General features: G+C 38.3%; 1 protein-coding gene across 1 annotated transcript in view; it reads left to right on the forward strand.

Moving 5' to 3' along the window:
* FBN2 (fibrillin 2) overlaps window positions 1-17237 on the forward strand; it is a gene marked incomplete at both ends in the record, with an annotated part of 178819 nt that overhangs the window by 50000 nt on the left and 111582 nt on the right. Inside the window, 2 exons of the mRNA XM_082335529.1 lie at window positions 4494-4619; window positions 16653-16778. Of these exons, the coding sequence (XP_082191655.1) occupies window positions 4494-4619; window positions 16653-16778 (252 nt within the window). The remainder of the gene's footprint in view (window positions 1-4493; window positions 4620-16652; window positions 16779-17237) is intronic.

Raw genomic sequence — 17237 nt, forward strand, 5'->3', positions numbered from 1 at the left:
TTATGGTAGTATTGTTATTTCATTATTACCATGAACAGCTTTTAAAAAATTAGAGAAGCAAAACCAATGAAAATTCAAATTGTTTGGTTTGGGGTTTTTTTGCCCCCAACAGTTTCTATTCAGTCATTGCTTAAACAGGAATTGTAGCTGTTCAGACATCCCTCTTCCCAAGAATTCAGGCAGGAGGAACTTAAATGTTCCATTTGAAAGTACTTTATTGCCATTGCTACACTGCCTTAGGAATAGCATAATGGCAGAAATCCTGTGTTGGACGTTTTCTCAGTTCCTCCCTGCATTCCTCAACAGTCCATTTCTCAGCTACACCCTTTCCCTTCAGACAGTTAATTTTTTGCACTAAGGAGAGAAATACAGTCCTGGCTGAATAGCTTTTGAAAATATGAAAGTTCTTCTTCCTGCTACCATTGCTGACATTGTTAAGTATATATAGCCATTACAGGAGAGAATATCCAAAAAATCTGTTACATAGTAGGAATATACTGTCGTGAACATTAAACGCACTGACATGGACTGAACAAAAGAGAGAAGACAGATAAGGGTTCAAACTTACAATGAAGACTGAGAGATGATAATTTTTAGATAATCTAGTGTTTGGAGTTAATGTGTCTGGTTCACTGACAGTATTAATAGTGTCATCTAGGATCCCATCCTGCTGGCATGAAAATAAGTATTAAAATAGAAAAAAAAAAAAAAAGTGTAGTATTAGTTCTGTTGTATGTTTGTATTTATTTGTGGTATTTCTATTATCTAGAATGCAGAGGAAGAACCAACAGTTTTCCATTGTATTGACAACTAGTTTACTTTTTAGTTCCCACATGCCAAATCCATTGCAAAGAAACTCCCCATACATATTATAGGTCGAATTCAAGAGAAAATTTCTATTTGCGTAACTGTTATCGCTACTATTGTAAATAAAAAGTGCACTCTCCAAAATTTGTGTGTAAAATCTGAGAGGATTTATTTTTCCTGAGCTTTTTGGTTCTTCAGAGTTTTTTGAGAAACAGTCCACTCATCAGAAAGGGAAGCTGAATCTGGCTGTGTTTTCAAAGGTACATGTTTAAAGTTAGCTGTGCAAATCCTGCAGGCATTTTGTAGAGAAAATGCTGCAAAAGTGAAGAACTTTTTTTCACTTGCCAGTTATTATCAAGCCTATGAACACACGGAAACATTCTACCTAATCGGTAGCATATTGAACCTCTGTACACAGAACTGTATCTAAAAAGTTATTAATCTGATTTTCTGTTTATGGCAAAAAGTTTATTGTGTTAATGTGAGTGGGGTTTAAAAGTATGAGTAAATGTATAATTAATAATGCTAAAACTCCTGTGTGGCTTAGCCTGACTGTCAAAGATATTAAAAAACAAATAAAAATATGCTTCATTTCTAATTTATTGTATTTTCAGAAAAAATACATCTTAAAGCAACATTTAGGAAGCAATTCATAAAATATGCCCTTTTAAAAAAATACTTTTGTCCTTTCTGACTTTTCTCAGTTTCAAAACACTACTGACATATTAAAACAAACTTGAGTTTTCATCAAAAGGTGATACTGACCAAAAAAAGCATCAGGCTTGTAGCATGTATATATGTTTTTAAGCTAACATTGAAGTTGAATATACTTATTCTCTTTACATTTAAATATGACTTAGAATAGTTACCATATAAGCCTTCACAAATTAACATTGATATTAGCACAGAAAAGCGAGATAGTGCGTGTGATTCAAAGATTTTCAGGATCTCACCTTTCGTAGCGATTCCATTTCTGTTTTCTTCAGTGGATAAGCACTGCACTGTGTTGCATAATTGGGATCGGCTTTTCAGAGTTCAGCAGAGCTTGGCATTTATTTATCCCTTTAAAACCATAGGATTGGAATTGAAAGAAATGAATGGAATCAATAGATCTTAAAATTTTGTTCACTTCAAGGCTTCAGTGATACCTTTTCTGTTTCTGGAAAGTATTAATTTCCTGCTGCTACTGCCATTAATTTACTATTACTTGACATCTTTGGCTTACAAAACCATGAAAGATACACAGTGATTATTTTTAACCACCGATCTGCTGACACAGTTAGCTTAATTTAAAGAAGCATTAATAAATGACACAAGGCACAGGCATACTGCGTGTGATGAATGCATGTTGAGGCCCAAGGGTCAAAAGACAAACACCATATTAGTTTTACTCAGAAGGGAGCTACTGCGTGTGCAGGGTGTGAATAAATGATGGAACCCATCTTCTGTCTAGGTGTTGCTGGATCATGTCCGAATTCCGTAAAATACTTCAGAGGTGAAAAGGTTGCTTTCCAGGTAAACTAGATTGCACCAAGCACTAGTTATTTAGAAGAAAAACGGTTGCAGAAAGTTTATGCCTCTGATAAAGTCCTTAATCCATTTACAATCTAACTGTTGCATTTGGCACACTACTGTGCTGACTAAATCAGCACAGATTCAGGAACTAAATGCAAACTTCTCCAGTAAATGCATTTAAAACCAAGCCCAGCAGTTAAAAAAACATAAAAAAAAAAAAAAAGTTCCTTCTTCCTTGACTATGAGCAATTATACCTGCTTAAATGAAAGAGCGGGTGAATGGCCAAGGCATATATCGTAGATTTTATCTATACTGCAAACACCAGGAGTAACAAAAACTGAGGAAGTACTATAATCCACAAACTCAACTGGAATGTCAGTGTCTTGTAAGGCCTTCGAGGTAATGAACATCCTCCTGAAAAGGAGTACTGTATTCTACTATTAGTCTGTTTGTCCTGCCCCATCTGTATCTCACTGTTCTCCACGTTCATAGTGGCAAAGAGCTGGTTGTGGAAGAGAAGAGGTAGAGAGAAAGAAAACAAACATGAATGTGAAGAGGAAAGAGATGCTTTCTTCTGCATCTTAAATAAAGTTTACCAGCGGCTTCATTTAATAATGCATGCAAGCTAACAGGAAAGCTGAAAATGGAAAACAGGGTAATAGTTAAAATTCTTTGTTTATTTGGCACTAATGAAAAACCTGGGGAAAAAATATGAAAAATATTTTTCCTAAAAGCTTTAAAAATACAGTAATCTTAAATAGATATTTTAATCACAATGGAGAACGGAGTGAAATAAATTGTGTTTTTTAAAATAGGCAGTGTATTGCTTTAATGCTATAATTGAATTCCATACTTAATTGTAATCCAAGACAAGAAAATGGTATGAAATTGACCTCTGCACAGAAGAAACTCTTCAGAAGCCATGTGGCTCCCTTTTGTACAACTTGCAAAGGACACTTTCCTTTATTTCTGTTTCATGATGTGGAGAACTAACAAAATCTGTTAATTCTTGCCTCTACTGTGAAAGGGAAAAATGACAAGAAATATTACCTGAAATCTGACAGAAGAGCTTCTGCAGGTTTTGGAACAAAACTTCCAAGCATTCTCTCCTCTATGAACATTTGGATGCATGTGAAATTTTGTTGTGAAGGAATTAGTACGATTGCTTAATTCTGAACTTTCTGATAGCTATAGATTAGCCGAACTTTTAAAAAGACCTACTGAGAAGCTAAACACCCACATATAATATGTATATCATGCACTAGTCTAGAGCGTATTCTCCCTTTCCTTCTGTACAAAGAATTTCAGTCTGCTTTAGCACTCATTATTTCGTAGAGGCCTCTATGATCCTTGGTATTATTTTAACTGCCCATTTGCACTTACACATTGAGTCATGTCAGAGTTTTGTATAAAAACGTACAGAAATACAGGATGTTTTATGTATAAACAAGTAAGAGTGGGGAACAAAAAGCCCAACACAATTTGAACTGGAAATAGCACATAATAAAATATAACAGAAAGTTACTGAAAGTAAGATGTAAAGCGAAAATGGCAATGTATTTTCTAAGAGCATTTCTTTAGCATTGACAGTCCAGCCTAAAGAAATCCATGAAAATCTAGTCCTACTTATTACTTCAGTAAATAAAGTTATGCAGATTATTTGCCATACAACTTATCTTGGCTGAATAGCAGCTACTTTCTATTGACTTGAGTAGTTTGACTTTGTCCACGAAGAATATCCTGCAAAAATTATCATATCTAGTTAAGGTGGACAGGAGGGTAGTCCATATGTACAGGTAGAGTTCCTTTCAAAATAAGAATCTGTGTTTTGTAATGGCCATATACAAGGAACAATCTGAGGGCATGGGATACCAATAGTAAGTTGTACAGATTTGACTTAAGTACACTTCTTAAATATTTAAAGCTATGTAAGTCATAAGTCAATACATGTAATACATTTTGAGCTTAGATGGAATCAAACAACACACATGAAGGTCTGAGTCATGTTGCTGCTGTTATTCCCATATCTTATGTTGATGCTGCAGTGGAGACATGCTGGGTTTGCTGTGGTTATTTTTAAGAATAATTTCAGAGCTCTCTGTCTATCAGCAAATGCCATGATGACATTTTGTATCTTATGTCAAGTAATCCTTCTTTTTTGTCTTTGTAGATGTTGATGAATGTCAGGCTATCCCTGGAGTCTGCCAAGGAGGAAACTGCATTAATACAGTAGGTTCATATGAGTGCAAGTGTCGTGCTGGTCACAAACAGAATGAAGCAACTCAAAAATGTGATGGTAAGTGATGTTGTCAGAGAACATACCTAAGAAGTGGTTAAGTAAAGCATTAGAGTGCTTTAGTAATGAAAGAAAAGGTTCAGAATAGTTGCAGTGTCTGATATGAAGAGACATCACTGTACAGTGCTTTTTGTTTCTTCTTCACAGCATCGTCCTTTTCTACTTTGCTGTTCATATTTTGCATTAGATGTTTTTTTCTGACTCGTGGGTAAAGACAGTGTTCATCCTGTTTCAAAATTTAGAACTATTGATAAAGAGTGCATCTGTGAGCAGTATATAACTGCAACCGAGTTATTAGGGTTTTGTTGGTTTTCTCAAAAATGTCCAAAATATTCTAGTACAGGTAGGTATTTTCAGCCTGCTGACTACAGCGTGAAAAGCAAATGTGGCAGCTTTGGTAATGAATGTAAGAAATTACTGCTATGTCCAGTTTGTGTTGAAGAGTCTGAGTAAGTAAAAAATACATGGGAAATGTCCTTCTTTTTTAGATGAAAAATCAAATAGACCGTGTTTAATATGTATCGTTTAATAAAAATACACCATGTTTATTCAGTAAACACATTGATATAATTAAGAGCAGCAATTCTGTATAGTTTAAAGTAATGCAATAGAAAATTGCTGAGTTTTTCTGGGTTTGATGTAGACTTCACTGATTTGAGTGAATTTGCCATGCCTTCAAAAGAAATCGGAACTCTCAGACTTCATCCCAACCAGTGGGTACTCTCACAGTCAAGTTAAACAGATAAGAGGACTGCTTGTTCAAGGCTTTGGCTTATGATTAGGCAGCAATTTAAGTATGTGACCATATTACATTATACTCAGTATTCAGTTACAAACAAATACATGGTTTATAGCCATTTTTGGAAGTTGTCTTGGAGTTTTCCTTAGTTTTGCCTACAATACAGAATCCACAGAAAAATTCGGTAATACAATCAGTTTGAGAATCACATTTTGTAAGTGAAAATGTTGCATCTGGTGTTGTTGCAAGTAATACCAAAGAGTAAGTAAAACAAATATCCAAAGGTATTTTTCTCTGGTCCTGTCCTCCACCACCTTCTGTTTTTTTTATGTTGACCAGCTTCAATTTATGCTCAGTACACAATGATATTCCTGTCATGCGTTTTTCTAGGAGAAACCTGGCTATATCTTGTTAAAACCTTCCAAGAAACAGTTTGCAAGAAATAGAGCTGCAACTATGGAAACAGAGATTTTCTTACCATGGTTGAGGATAAATAGAAGCAGCTTGTGTATGTGTCTGTGCATGTGCACATGTATGTCTACCTAAATGTATACAAGAGCGAGCTGATAGGTATCCGGTATATGCACAGTCATTTAGGACTCTGCAGGGAGCAATCTTGTTCATAGGGAAAGCAGGTCCCTTTGAGACATTTTAGAAGTAAGGGAACACCAGGAGCCTTGCTGAGACACTGGGAAAAAGAATCTCCCCATACCTTGAAGACAATAGAACAGTAGAAAAGTTGTAGAGCAATAAAACAGTATGGCACCATCTCCACAGCCTTCTGCAGGATCGAGGGAGAAACCAGAAGGCACCAAGTGGAGTGAGGAATCCTACAAAAGAAGGTGACTGAAAGGGAAATTTGTAATCAGAGCCACTTTCCTTGGGAGAATTAAATCCAAGGCATTTCATCTACCCTGTGCTGCATGGCAACCTGTGAGGAACAGAGCTAAGCATAAAGTGGGCAGCACATCCTAGTAAAATCTTTCTTTTTTTTGTGGGAGACAGAATGGGAATGTAACCATAGGCAAGAGGCAGCGGGATTTTTCTTGCCAGGGAGGCAAACAGGAAGGAGTGGCTGGATAGAACAGAAGAGATTTGTAGGCCCTCAATGAGGCATCAGCATATAGGAAGGAGAATTATAATTAGAAGAAAAGAAAGAGGGCAGGGTGCTTTGTTTTCCCTTCAAAAGCCTTCCTTTGGGCTTGCCCATGTTGGAAAAAGTGGAAAGGAGGTAAGTGAGACCACATATCCTTTGCTCCTGCTGTTTTTAGAAAAGGACGTCATGCTTATCAGCTTGTGACCCTTTATGTGGCTTCTTTCTCCTCTCCACCTATGTGGAAAGAAGACCAAAGGATAAAGCATCGCTTTCCATTCACTGCTAACTGCAAAAACCCCAGCTTCTGTTAAAATTGCCTGTCACTCGATCACTGGCTCTTAAAATTATAATTTCCTTTTTATTTCCGTATTGAGTAGTAGTGGTGAGGGGTGCAGGGGCATTAGTAATAGGTGAGTCAGGACACAAAGTATGAAGACGTATAGTAATAATCCAACACTACTTGCTTTTTTCTGATAATGGACTCTAATCATTTGGAAAGGTTAATTGGTAGATATCATTAACAATTACATGCAACTTAGTTTATAACTAAGTTCATATAATAATGTCTGGCACTACTATCAGGTCAGACATGGTGCTGTACTGATGTGGATATATAACTTGTGCACCAGAGCTAACTTGTATGCTACCAGCTCAGAGCGCAGGCACAGTGAACTTAACAGCTACCTATACCCACGTTAAATCTGACAGATACCTGACATGATTAATTTTGTTAGTATCTTAATGCTCTCATTAGCTTCTAAGAAATGTACTTCTGCAATGGTTACACAATATTTAGGAAGAGAATAAGCATCTACTGTTTGCAATTGTCTTTGCATAACTGGCTGTTTTTACCATCATTTTGTGTTATGCTGGATATCGGTAAGTACAGTTATGATTTTGAAAAATTCTGGCAATACAGTTTATCTTTCAGTAGAATTCAAGCTTAAGTTTACTGAGCATCACAACATAAAGTACAGAAAATTCAGAAATATTTACTTGTAATTATGCCATTAAATATAAACAACTATCAGGAAAAAAATTTGCAAATGTTGAATGTTTTCCAAAATGTGACTGTGATGCCTCACTTGAAAGAGTGGATTTGAAAATATTAGAACTATAATCAACTCATCATTTCAAAGCTGAAGCAAAACCAGCTGTAATAGCTAAACAAATGCATAGTGTCTTTGATTGTGTAGGCAATGTATAGATTAGAAATGTATGCTTTGTTGTTACTCATCTTGGATTTGTGTTGTCAGTTGCAAGACGTTTCATTGGAAGGCTTTTATTCAAATTGGTATTCTTTGAATTATATCTGTTTATTTTGGCAGGACTCTTTCAGCTTGAGACTGTTTACAACTTTTTATAGTATTAAATGCAATGATTAATGTTAGAGTAACTTCTGTGTTTTTTGATGAATAGTTACTTATCCTTGTTCATTAGAAGTGCACTTGGTTTTTTGATTCTCTCAATCATGGTGTATTTATTATTATTCCATGAGACTTGTACAACAGGAGTAGAGCAATAGTGCTTTTGCCCAAACCACCTGTTGAAGTGTTAGTCCTAAAAAAAAGGCATTTCTAATGTGATAAATATATCATCAGAGCAAAGACAGCATTTAGATATCTGTAATGATAGACTACTGTCTCAGTTCAATAAATGAATTCCCTGTTCTGATGATGTCTGTAATCTGCCCATGGCAGCGCTCATGCTTTACTGCTCTTAACCCTAGAAGAGCTCCATGTGAAGGAGACCTGATACCTCCTCTCAGGCAAGGATGCAGTTAGAATACATCAAATAGATGTTTTCATAGAGATCCAAAAAATGCATGGTACTTTGTATATGTTATATTTCTGCCTGGCATCTGCACTCCAGCTTTGATTCCAGAAGGACAACTTATTCAGTAATGTTTCCTTCCTTGTGAAAACAGTAATTAAAACATTCTTCGCATTCTACTTCTTTAACCTATGTTAAAGTCTGCTTTAATTGTTAAAAATGTTATTCAACAGTTCTCTCTGATAGTATCCACAGGAAAAGGTGAATGTATTTTTAACACATATCTGCTTAAAAATCTGTTATGCTTATGGGACCGTGCATAACAGAAGTGAAACATCATCTGCAGTCTGAAATAGTTGCTATTATTTCATAGTTCAGTTATCAATGGGGTTCCATTTCCAGCTTTGTTGGCAGCCTACTGCAGAACAGGTCATATGCTCTGGCTTTGTTTCTTCTAAGCCCCTGCCACTTCTTTTTGTGGCAGAAGTTAGGTACTAATTAGTCCCTGGTCACAGCTTCCCCACTAGCTTCCCTAGTCATGTAATTCCCTACACGGAATTATACAGATAACAACCCTCAGTGCCCAGTTTGTACCATCTTTTCTGGGGAAAAAAACATAATGAAACTGTTACTTGTCCATTTCCCCATGCTTCACAGCCAAGGTGGTAATGCCAAAATTATACCAGCATAATACCATGCTTACATTATTCCAAGAATGGAGCAGACAATGCAAGCCAAGCCATAGTTTTATTGAGGCTTTTTTTTTTTCCAGTAAAGGCTTTGAGAATTCATAATCTTTCAATGTGAGAGTTATAGGATAAAACTATAGCCAGTCCTTCAAACACTTACACTTTCATTTAGTGGGACTGGTCATTTGAGTGCATTTACATCGTTTATATATACGGATTAGGCCATTGGGAAGGATATAAGGAATTGGTCCTCTATGAGTTAGAACCTGTGTACAGAGAAATTATTTAATAGAAACTGCATTGGTTTAATGTCATTTTTTATTTAAAATATTATGTAGAAGTGATGTAGTATGGAGTATTGTGCTCACTCGTTTCCCTTCTTTAAGTATGGAAAACCAGATCAAATATTACTTGCTGGCTACAAAGAACAAAGTCCAAGTTGGAGTCAGTAACCAGGCAAGGCTCCAGTGTTCAGAGACAGAGGCTGGAATCTTACACTAACTATTCAGATCTTCTTTATTTAACAGCAAGTCTTCTACTTAAGAAGGAGGGATTTGAGATCCCCTACTATATCCTTTGCCCTTAAACATCCAGATGTATTTTGTGGGTTAGGATTTTTTTCCTGTCATTCCTCCTGGAAACAATAGCTATTGTTAGAATGAGTAGGAATGTTCATATTGTGCTTTTTGTACCGTAATGGATTTTGCTAGAACTATGTTAAGCAATAAATATTGCTTTGCTAGGCTATTTGCTTGCATTATATTCCCGTGTTTCTTTAAAAAAAAAAAAAAATAGAAAAAAAGGCATATATTTGGCTTATTGGATTTATTTTGAGCCTCAGATTAGGGTTGACTGACACTGACCTTTCAGAAATTAATGGCAATTGTATACCAGTAAAGAAGGTTTAAAGGATTTCCAAAGCATATGAGAACAACTTGAATGTGTGTGTGTATGGCCTCATGTGTAGAAATGTAACTAGGTAGCTTAGGCTATTTGAGAAAATATGACCTTTAAAATTAATCCAGCTCAGGGTTCAACATTACTGATTTTATTTAGAAGCTTTTCTATATTCCTGACTTGTTGACTTTCCACGGTAGTCAGGGCAACTTCTTCCACTACTGGGCAAGTCATGGAAGGATTCAAGGAATGGGTACAGAGCTGAAAAAATTTGGAAAAGGCCATTACAGGGGTTGTACCAAATTCCAGAGATCCAAAGCACTTATGTGATGTCTTAACTAAACAAAATAAACCCCCAAACCCTTCTCTTTTTTGGCCTAAAAGTTTTGACCTACAATATATTGAGTTTTCATTGTCTTTTTAGGAATGAAATTCTGTTCATTTTTAGGATGTTATCTTCCAGAATTAATGGAACCTACAGCTATGGGTTGTTCAGAGGTGGATTGTATGTAGATAAACTGGGAGGTGAAATAAGCTTTCAGTTGTGGTTGCTGGTGTACGTAAGACAAGGACTACTAATTATTAGTACTTCAAGGATCTAATAAATGTGTTCCACTTACTCTTCTCAAATTGAAAATACATCATACTCCTTGACTAAATGTAGTTAGTTATGACACCCTTTACAGTCAAAGGTACTCTGGGAGGTAGGATGCCTCTGATGCTCTTCTAAAAATATATGTTGCTGTACTATTGATGTCAAAGGGCTAGGACTATATGACACAGGATCACTCCTTTTTTTCTTTAAATGTGACACCAAAATGCAAAGAACCTTTTAAAAGAAACAGTTCTATTTCTGGTTCTCCTGCTTTAATGTGTAATTTCATTACACTGTGTGTTTTTCAGATTTGATACTACCAGGTATTGCTATAGACTAAAACTATTTTCAGGGAACCCTTTTTCAGAACTCAGCAGTTGAGACCCCCTTTTCTGGTCCTTTTAATTCAGTTATTCATAAAATCCTGCTTACTGTAGCAGTAAAAGTCATGAATTCTGGATGACAGGTAGCCAGGCTGGGTTTTTTTGGCAGAAGTTCACCAATTAATAGTCACACCTGCAAAGTTTATGCCACACATTTAAATTGGTTCTTACATTGAGTCTGGCTTTCTCATCTTGTGTGTAACATCGGAACCGCAGCCACTCACACCACCAGTCTTTTTCACCCTTAAGACAGCATCTCCTCTTACTATCTTTGGAGCATTTTCCCTGAGACCATTAATTTATGTATTTTGGAGGGGACAAGGAAGGAAATTGAGTAACTTTTTCAATCAGCCATCCTAAAAATAGCTCTTTCTGAGGTAAAGTCTCAGAATTTCCAGTCAGAGGTAACAGAGATCTTGTTGAAAGAATTTCACATGCAAGAACGAGGGAGGGAGAAGGAGAGACAGAGATATAGCTCAAAAACTAGTGAAACAAAAAATCCACTGACTTGGTACTGCTCCAGTAAGTAAGAAAATTATTCTTCCACAAGGGTTCTCCATGTTAATTGGTTAAAAACATGTTTTTCTCTCCACATGGAGAAGACTCTGGAGTCTTCCTTCCACTCTGGTTACTGCCCAGATTTCAGGAAGGTACTTTCTCCCTTGCCAGCTCCCTGTCATTCTTGGACAAGAGCCCTAGACAGTGTTAAACTCCTGTGCATGTAGCCAGGTGAGAAGGATGGTCTACGTCCTGCAGCTTTGCAGAGGCTAACTACTTCCTTCCTATGTCTTTCACTTGCCAGTGCTACAGACTCCGCCTACTCATTACCTCAATGGGCTTTGTACTGTATGACCATCTAGTTTGGAATTTGGTTTCCTTTAGTAGAAGATCAGGTGTTGTGTTCTTGTAATTAAGATTACTACCTTTAAAGTAGCAGGTACCTGTGCCAAACAGAGTGAAAATGAAGGGGAAACTTTCAGTTTTCAAGTGCCTGCTGGTTTTAGCAGTCAGATTTTTATAGATTCATTTTTCTTGTGTTTTTTTTTTTCTTATGTATAATAGCTGCTGTTGTACCTCAGTTATCAAAAAGAAATAAATGCTATGAAACCTGCAATGTTTAACACCCACTCCCTAAGACAGTGACTGAATGAAACAAATATTTTGAAAATGCTGTGTAACCAGTTCCTAGCATAGGGATTCTTAAATTTAACTTGTCCATGTATCACTGGCGGCAGTTGCTACCACCTTTGTGCCATCCCGTTTGTGTGTACAGTATTTGCATCTTCAGACAGTATTTCCATGCTGGTAAATTGTGATCACCATGTTGGTGATATCTTTATCAAAGTATGGGTGCCTCTGAACTTTAGCATGAGTCCTGGAATTTATTTTTGGAACCACTGCAGTAGTGATGAAAAAGGATAGTGTAGTATTTCCTTGAGATTGAAGGTGTGCTTCAAGGGATGGTAAAATAAGGAAGTTTTCTTGCATGAACATCCAGTGACTCTGCCATCAGGAATGTGTGACTTTCCAGAAAAATTAAACTCTTCATGCAGAGTCGTCATTTCATCCAGTTTTCTTACCTGTCTTTCTGACGTGATCATTCAGACTGTGTGTGTATACAGTAGAGAGTATTCATGTTTAAAAGACTTATGGGTTGTGAAAGACCTGAACTGCATGAAAGATCTCAACAAGGCATGCAGCCAGTTCCGGTTCTGTTTTGATTTATACACATGGTTTCATTTCGTTGGATTAAATGAGATGGTAAGCAGTTCACCACATTATATATATTGTCTTTAATATAGTAAATTAATGCAAGATTTCTGAGATTTCCTGGGGAATTATATGGTTTTGATTTATACCATCATTTGGAATTCTGGAATCTCTGCAGTGGGTAGCTACGAAGTCTTAAGTGAAAGCATTATTTCTTACAAGTGTTTTGATTTTACAAAAATGACACTTTCTTTTGTACATTCTTGAGCAGATGTCTAAAATGTGCGCAATAGTTGCCATCATTTCATAACTATTTTAATGTAAAGTTTAAACTTTGTGTGTCCTCTGAAATGCTTAAATAACCTTATTAAAAAGCCAAAATTTTCACTTCTTCTGACTCTGCTTCATAGTGTAAAACAAACAACAAAGGCCACAGGATGCTTATATGTATGGATTAGTTAGGAAGTTTGAAGACATGTTACATGTAAGATAAATCATCTTTTCTACAATGACACTGTAAATGACATGCCAGTGGGAGAGGGGATTGTTTTATTCATACCTTCACTTTACAAAAAACAGTTTTCACATTCTTAGTGGCCTTGTGGCAAAACTTAATTTTCCTTTCAGTACTTGAATGTATCTAAAGGGGATTCTTCATGTGTGGACCTTCCCATAGTGTGGAGTTACCTTTTTGATATAGTCCCTGTGCATGCCAGATCTTTTTGGCACTCTTCCTTTTCTTTGAGTTTTCAGTGTGGAGAATTTAGCCAGTGAGGGAGCAAAGTATTCATCATGTAATAGCCTCCTAAAAAATAACACCTGCTGAGGTTTATTTCTCAAGCAGTCATTCATCTCAAGAGAACGTCTATAGTGACAAGTCCAAGGAAATTATAGGTCTCTGTAAAAGTGCGAGGAATGGTCTGTGGGATCACAAGGCTTTCTTAACAAGGAAAGACCTTCACAGTGTCATCACAAGATAATTTCTGTCATATGCTCTTTCTGATGCTTCTCCTGCATTATTTGACATGCAGCAGTCTGGGTTCAACAGTCTGATTTTTTTTTTGTTTTGATTTTTGTTTTGCAATATGAAAGCTAATTTAAATTAATACTGCATCCAGATTGTTCAAACAAGTTAAGCCAAAGTCTTTTACCTGTGACTGACTACCTATGGTATCAGGCCGTGCAAAACCTGTGGTATCATATCATTCCAACTGGAAAACATAACTCATCTCAAGCTAGTTAGAAAGTTGGCCCATGTTTTCCCATGGTTTCTCAGAATGCCCCCCATGTTAAACCTGGGCCACAGTTGAGATTCACCGAAAGCCACTCGAAAAGCTAATGTGCAGAGGTCACTTAAAAGCAAGATTAGGTTACTAAATAACCCTAAAAATATTCATATGTCTAAAGATTGTCACAGCTGCAGAATGAAGTGGTTACTTAAAATGGCTTTTTTGTATAAATGGTCATGACAGTCGTTTCTCTCATGCTGTTCTTCCTGGCTTGTATTTCTTCCATGCCAGTTTGCTCTGCTGTACTTCATATCTCTAACAATATGGTCAGACTGCTTCCTTCTATTGCTTCTCTTTGCCTCAGCTCCTCATTTTACTTCCAGTTTGTGCTGGGACAGCACACAGTGCTCTCAGTCATGGTCCCAAGTGCACTAGCAGCCCCTTGTTACATACAGCAGCTCATGCATCATAGAATCATAGAGTCATAGAATACCAGGTTGGAAGGGACCTCAAGGATCCAACCTTTCTAGCACAATCTAGATGAGATGGCCCAGCACCATGTCCAGCTGAGTCTTAAATGTGTTCAGCGTAGCCGAGTCAACCACATCCCTGGGGAGATGATTCCAATGATTGACTGTTCTCATTGTGAAAAATGTACCTCTTGTGTCCAATCGGAATCTCCCTGGAAGTAACTTGTACGCGTTACCCCTTGTCTTCACCATGTGACTCCTTGTAAAAAGGGAATCTCCATCTTCTTTGTAGCTCCCCTTTAAGTACTGGTACACGGTGATGAGATCACCTCTAAGTCTCCTTTTCTCAAGGCTGAACAAGCCCAGCTCTCTCAGCCTATCCTCATATGACAGGCTTCCCAGACCCTTGATCATCTTGGTTGCCCTTCTCTGGACCCCCTCCAGCCTGTCCACGTCTTTTTTGTATAACGGGGACCAGAACTGTACACAGTATTCCAGCTGTGGCCTGCCAAGTGCTGACTAGAGAGGGATAATGACTTCTTTATCTCTGCTGGTGATGCCCTTTTTGATGCAAACCAGCATCCTATTGGCCTTCTTGGCCGCAGCAGCACACTGTTCACTCATGGTGAGCTTCCTGTCCACCAGCACCCCCGGGTCCCTTTCCACAGAGCTGGTGTCTAGCCAGGTGGATCCCAGTCTGAGCTGCACTCCTGGATTATGTTTTCCCAGTTGCAAGATCTTACACTTGTCCTTGTTAAACTTCATAAAGTTCTTGTTAGCCCACTCTTCCAGCCTATCCAGATCTTCCTGCAGGGTGGCTCTCCCTTCCAGAGTGTCTACTTCCCCACTCAATTTGGTGTCATCTGCGAACTTCATCAGGCTACACTTGATCCTGTTATCCAGGTCGCTTATGAAGATATTCATAGAATCATAGAATTGTTAAGATTGAAAAAGACCCTTAAGATCAAGTCCAGCCATTAACCTAGCACTGCCAAGTCCATCACTATTGCATGTCCTCGAGCACCACGTCTATCCGTCCTTTAAATACCTCCAGGGATGGAGACTCAACCACTTCCCTGGGCAGCCTGTTCCAATGCTTGACCACCCTTTCGGTGAAGAAGTTTTTCCTAATATCTAACCTAAACTTCCCCTGGCGCAGCTTGAGGTCTTTTCCTCTTGTCCTATCACTTGTTACTAGGGGGAAGAGACCGATCCCCACCTGGCTACAACCTCCTTTCAGGTAGTTGTAGCGAGCAATAAGGTCTCCCCTCAACCTCTTCTTCTCCGAACTAAACACCTCTGGCTCACTCAGCCTCTCCTTGTAAGACTTGTGCTCTAGACCCTTCACCAACTTCGTTACCCTTCTCTGGACACGCTCCAGCACCTCGATGTCCTTCTTGTAGTGAGGGGCCCAAAACTGAACACAGTACTCAAGGTGCAGCCTCACCAGTGCCGAGGACAGGGGCACTATCACCTCCCTGGTCCTGCTGGCCACACTATCCTTGATACAGGCCAGGATGCCATTGGCCTATATTGAATAGCATTGGGCCCAGTATCGATCCCTGGGGGACCGCACTTGTGACGGGTTGCCAGTTTGAAAAAGAGCCATTTACCACCACCCTTTGGGTTCAGCCCATCAGCCAATTCCTCACCCACTGCACAGACCACTTGTCCAGGCCATAACGCATCAGTTTCTCCAGGAGGAGGCCGTGGGGAACCATATCGAAGGCCTTGGAGAAGTCCAAGTAGACAATGTCGACTGCTCGCCCCATGTCAACCGAGCAGGTCACTTTATCATAGAAGGCCACCAGATTTGTCAAGCATGATCTGCCTTTTGTGAAGCCGGCTTCAGCTTGATCAGCTTGATGACATCTCGCTTTATATGTATTTTTTCAGTGTTCAGATGAGACCACTGCTTTTAGTTAGAAACATCTGAATGGATTAAAAACATCTGGGAAAAAAGTAAAAATGCAACATTTGGTCACATTTGAAGAGCTTGGCCAAAATTCTTGCTTACAGTTGGAGTATAAGAAGGCCAGAAAGCAGTCAGATCTGATGAGCAATATTTCTGTGGTCACAGAAGCCCAGAGCTGTCATGCTTGGCTGCTGGACCATCCTCCTTCCTTCAGCTCAAAAGCAGGATGTGTATATTGGTATTGCATTGTAGCCGTTGTGTGCTTCCTAGAGATGGCACTCAGTATGTGTCATTTAGAGGAAATCCCAGACTGCTATCACATACTCTGTGACTTGAATTGGTGCACCCCTTGAACGTATAAAGAAAACCTCAATTTGAAGGCAAACAAAATTATTTGCAGTATGCAAATACCAACAAGATGTTATTCAATCTAAGTTGAATAACAACTTCGTTTCAGAAAAGCTGTCTTTCCCTCTTTTTAACACAATATATTGAAGTGCTCTGCTAATTATCCTTTGTCCTTTCCTTTTTGGGTAGATATTGATGAATGCAGCATCATCCCAGGAATCTGTGAAGGCGGTGAATGCTCTAACACCGTGGGAAGTTATTTCTGCATCTGCCCACGGGGTTATGTCACATCCGCGGATGGCTCCCGCTGTACTGGTAGGTATTCCACCCTGTAGGCTTTTAGAGCTCTCAAGGTTGTTAAGGCAATATATACACAGCAGCAGCAGAACTTCTGTCCCAACCATATAGCACTCCCTGCCCTGCGCCGGGACCTCACTATATGCTAACTCACTAGTATCTCTGATCCAGCTACTTAAAGTTCATAACATCTTCCTCTGATGAGGATTGCCTCTGCAACCGTCTTTATGTAGATAAGTAGATCGCTCTGTGTCAGCTGTATTGTAGCATGAGAACTCCGGCCTGGGATCGGGATCTTCTTAGGAAAAAAGCAATTAATATTTCTGTTGTCTAGGCAAACATAGGAAATGTTAATTATATTTGTTTCTCTAACCTGCATCTGATGAAACCAAAAGCTAAGCTCACTTTGGTTCTAAAGGAGCCAACATTTATCCTTACATGGTATTTCAAGTTCCATCTCACATAGGTTAATTTAAC

This window comes from Platalea leucorodia (assembly GCF_965183815.1).
Source record: "Platalea leucorodia genome assembly, chromosome: Z".
NCBI lineage: Eukaryota > Metazoa > Chordata > Aves > Pelecaniformes > Threskiornithidae > Platalea > Platalea leucorodia.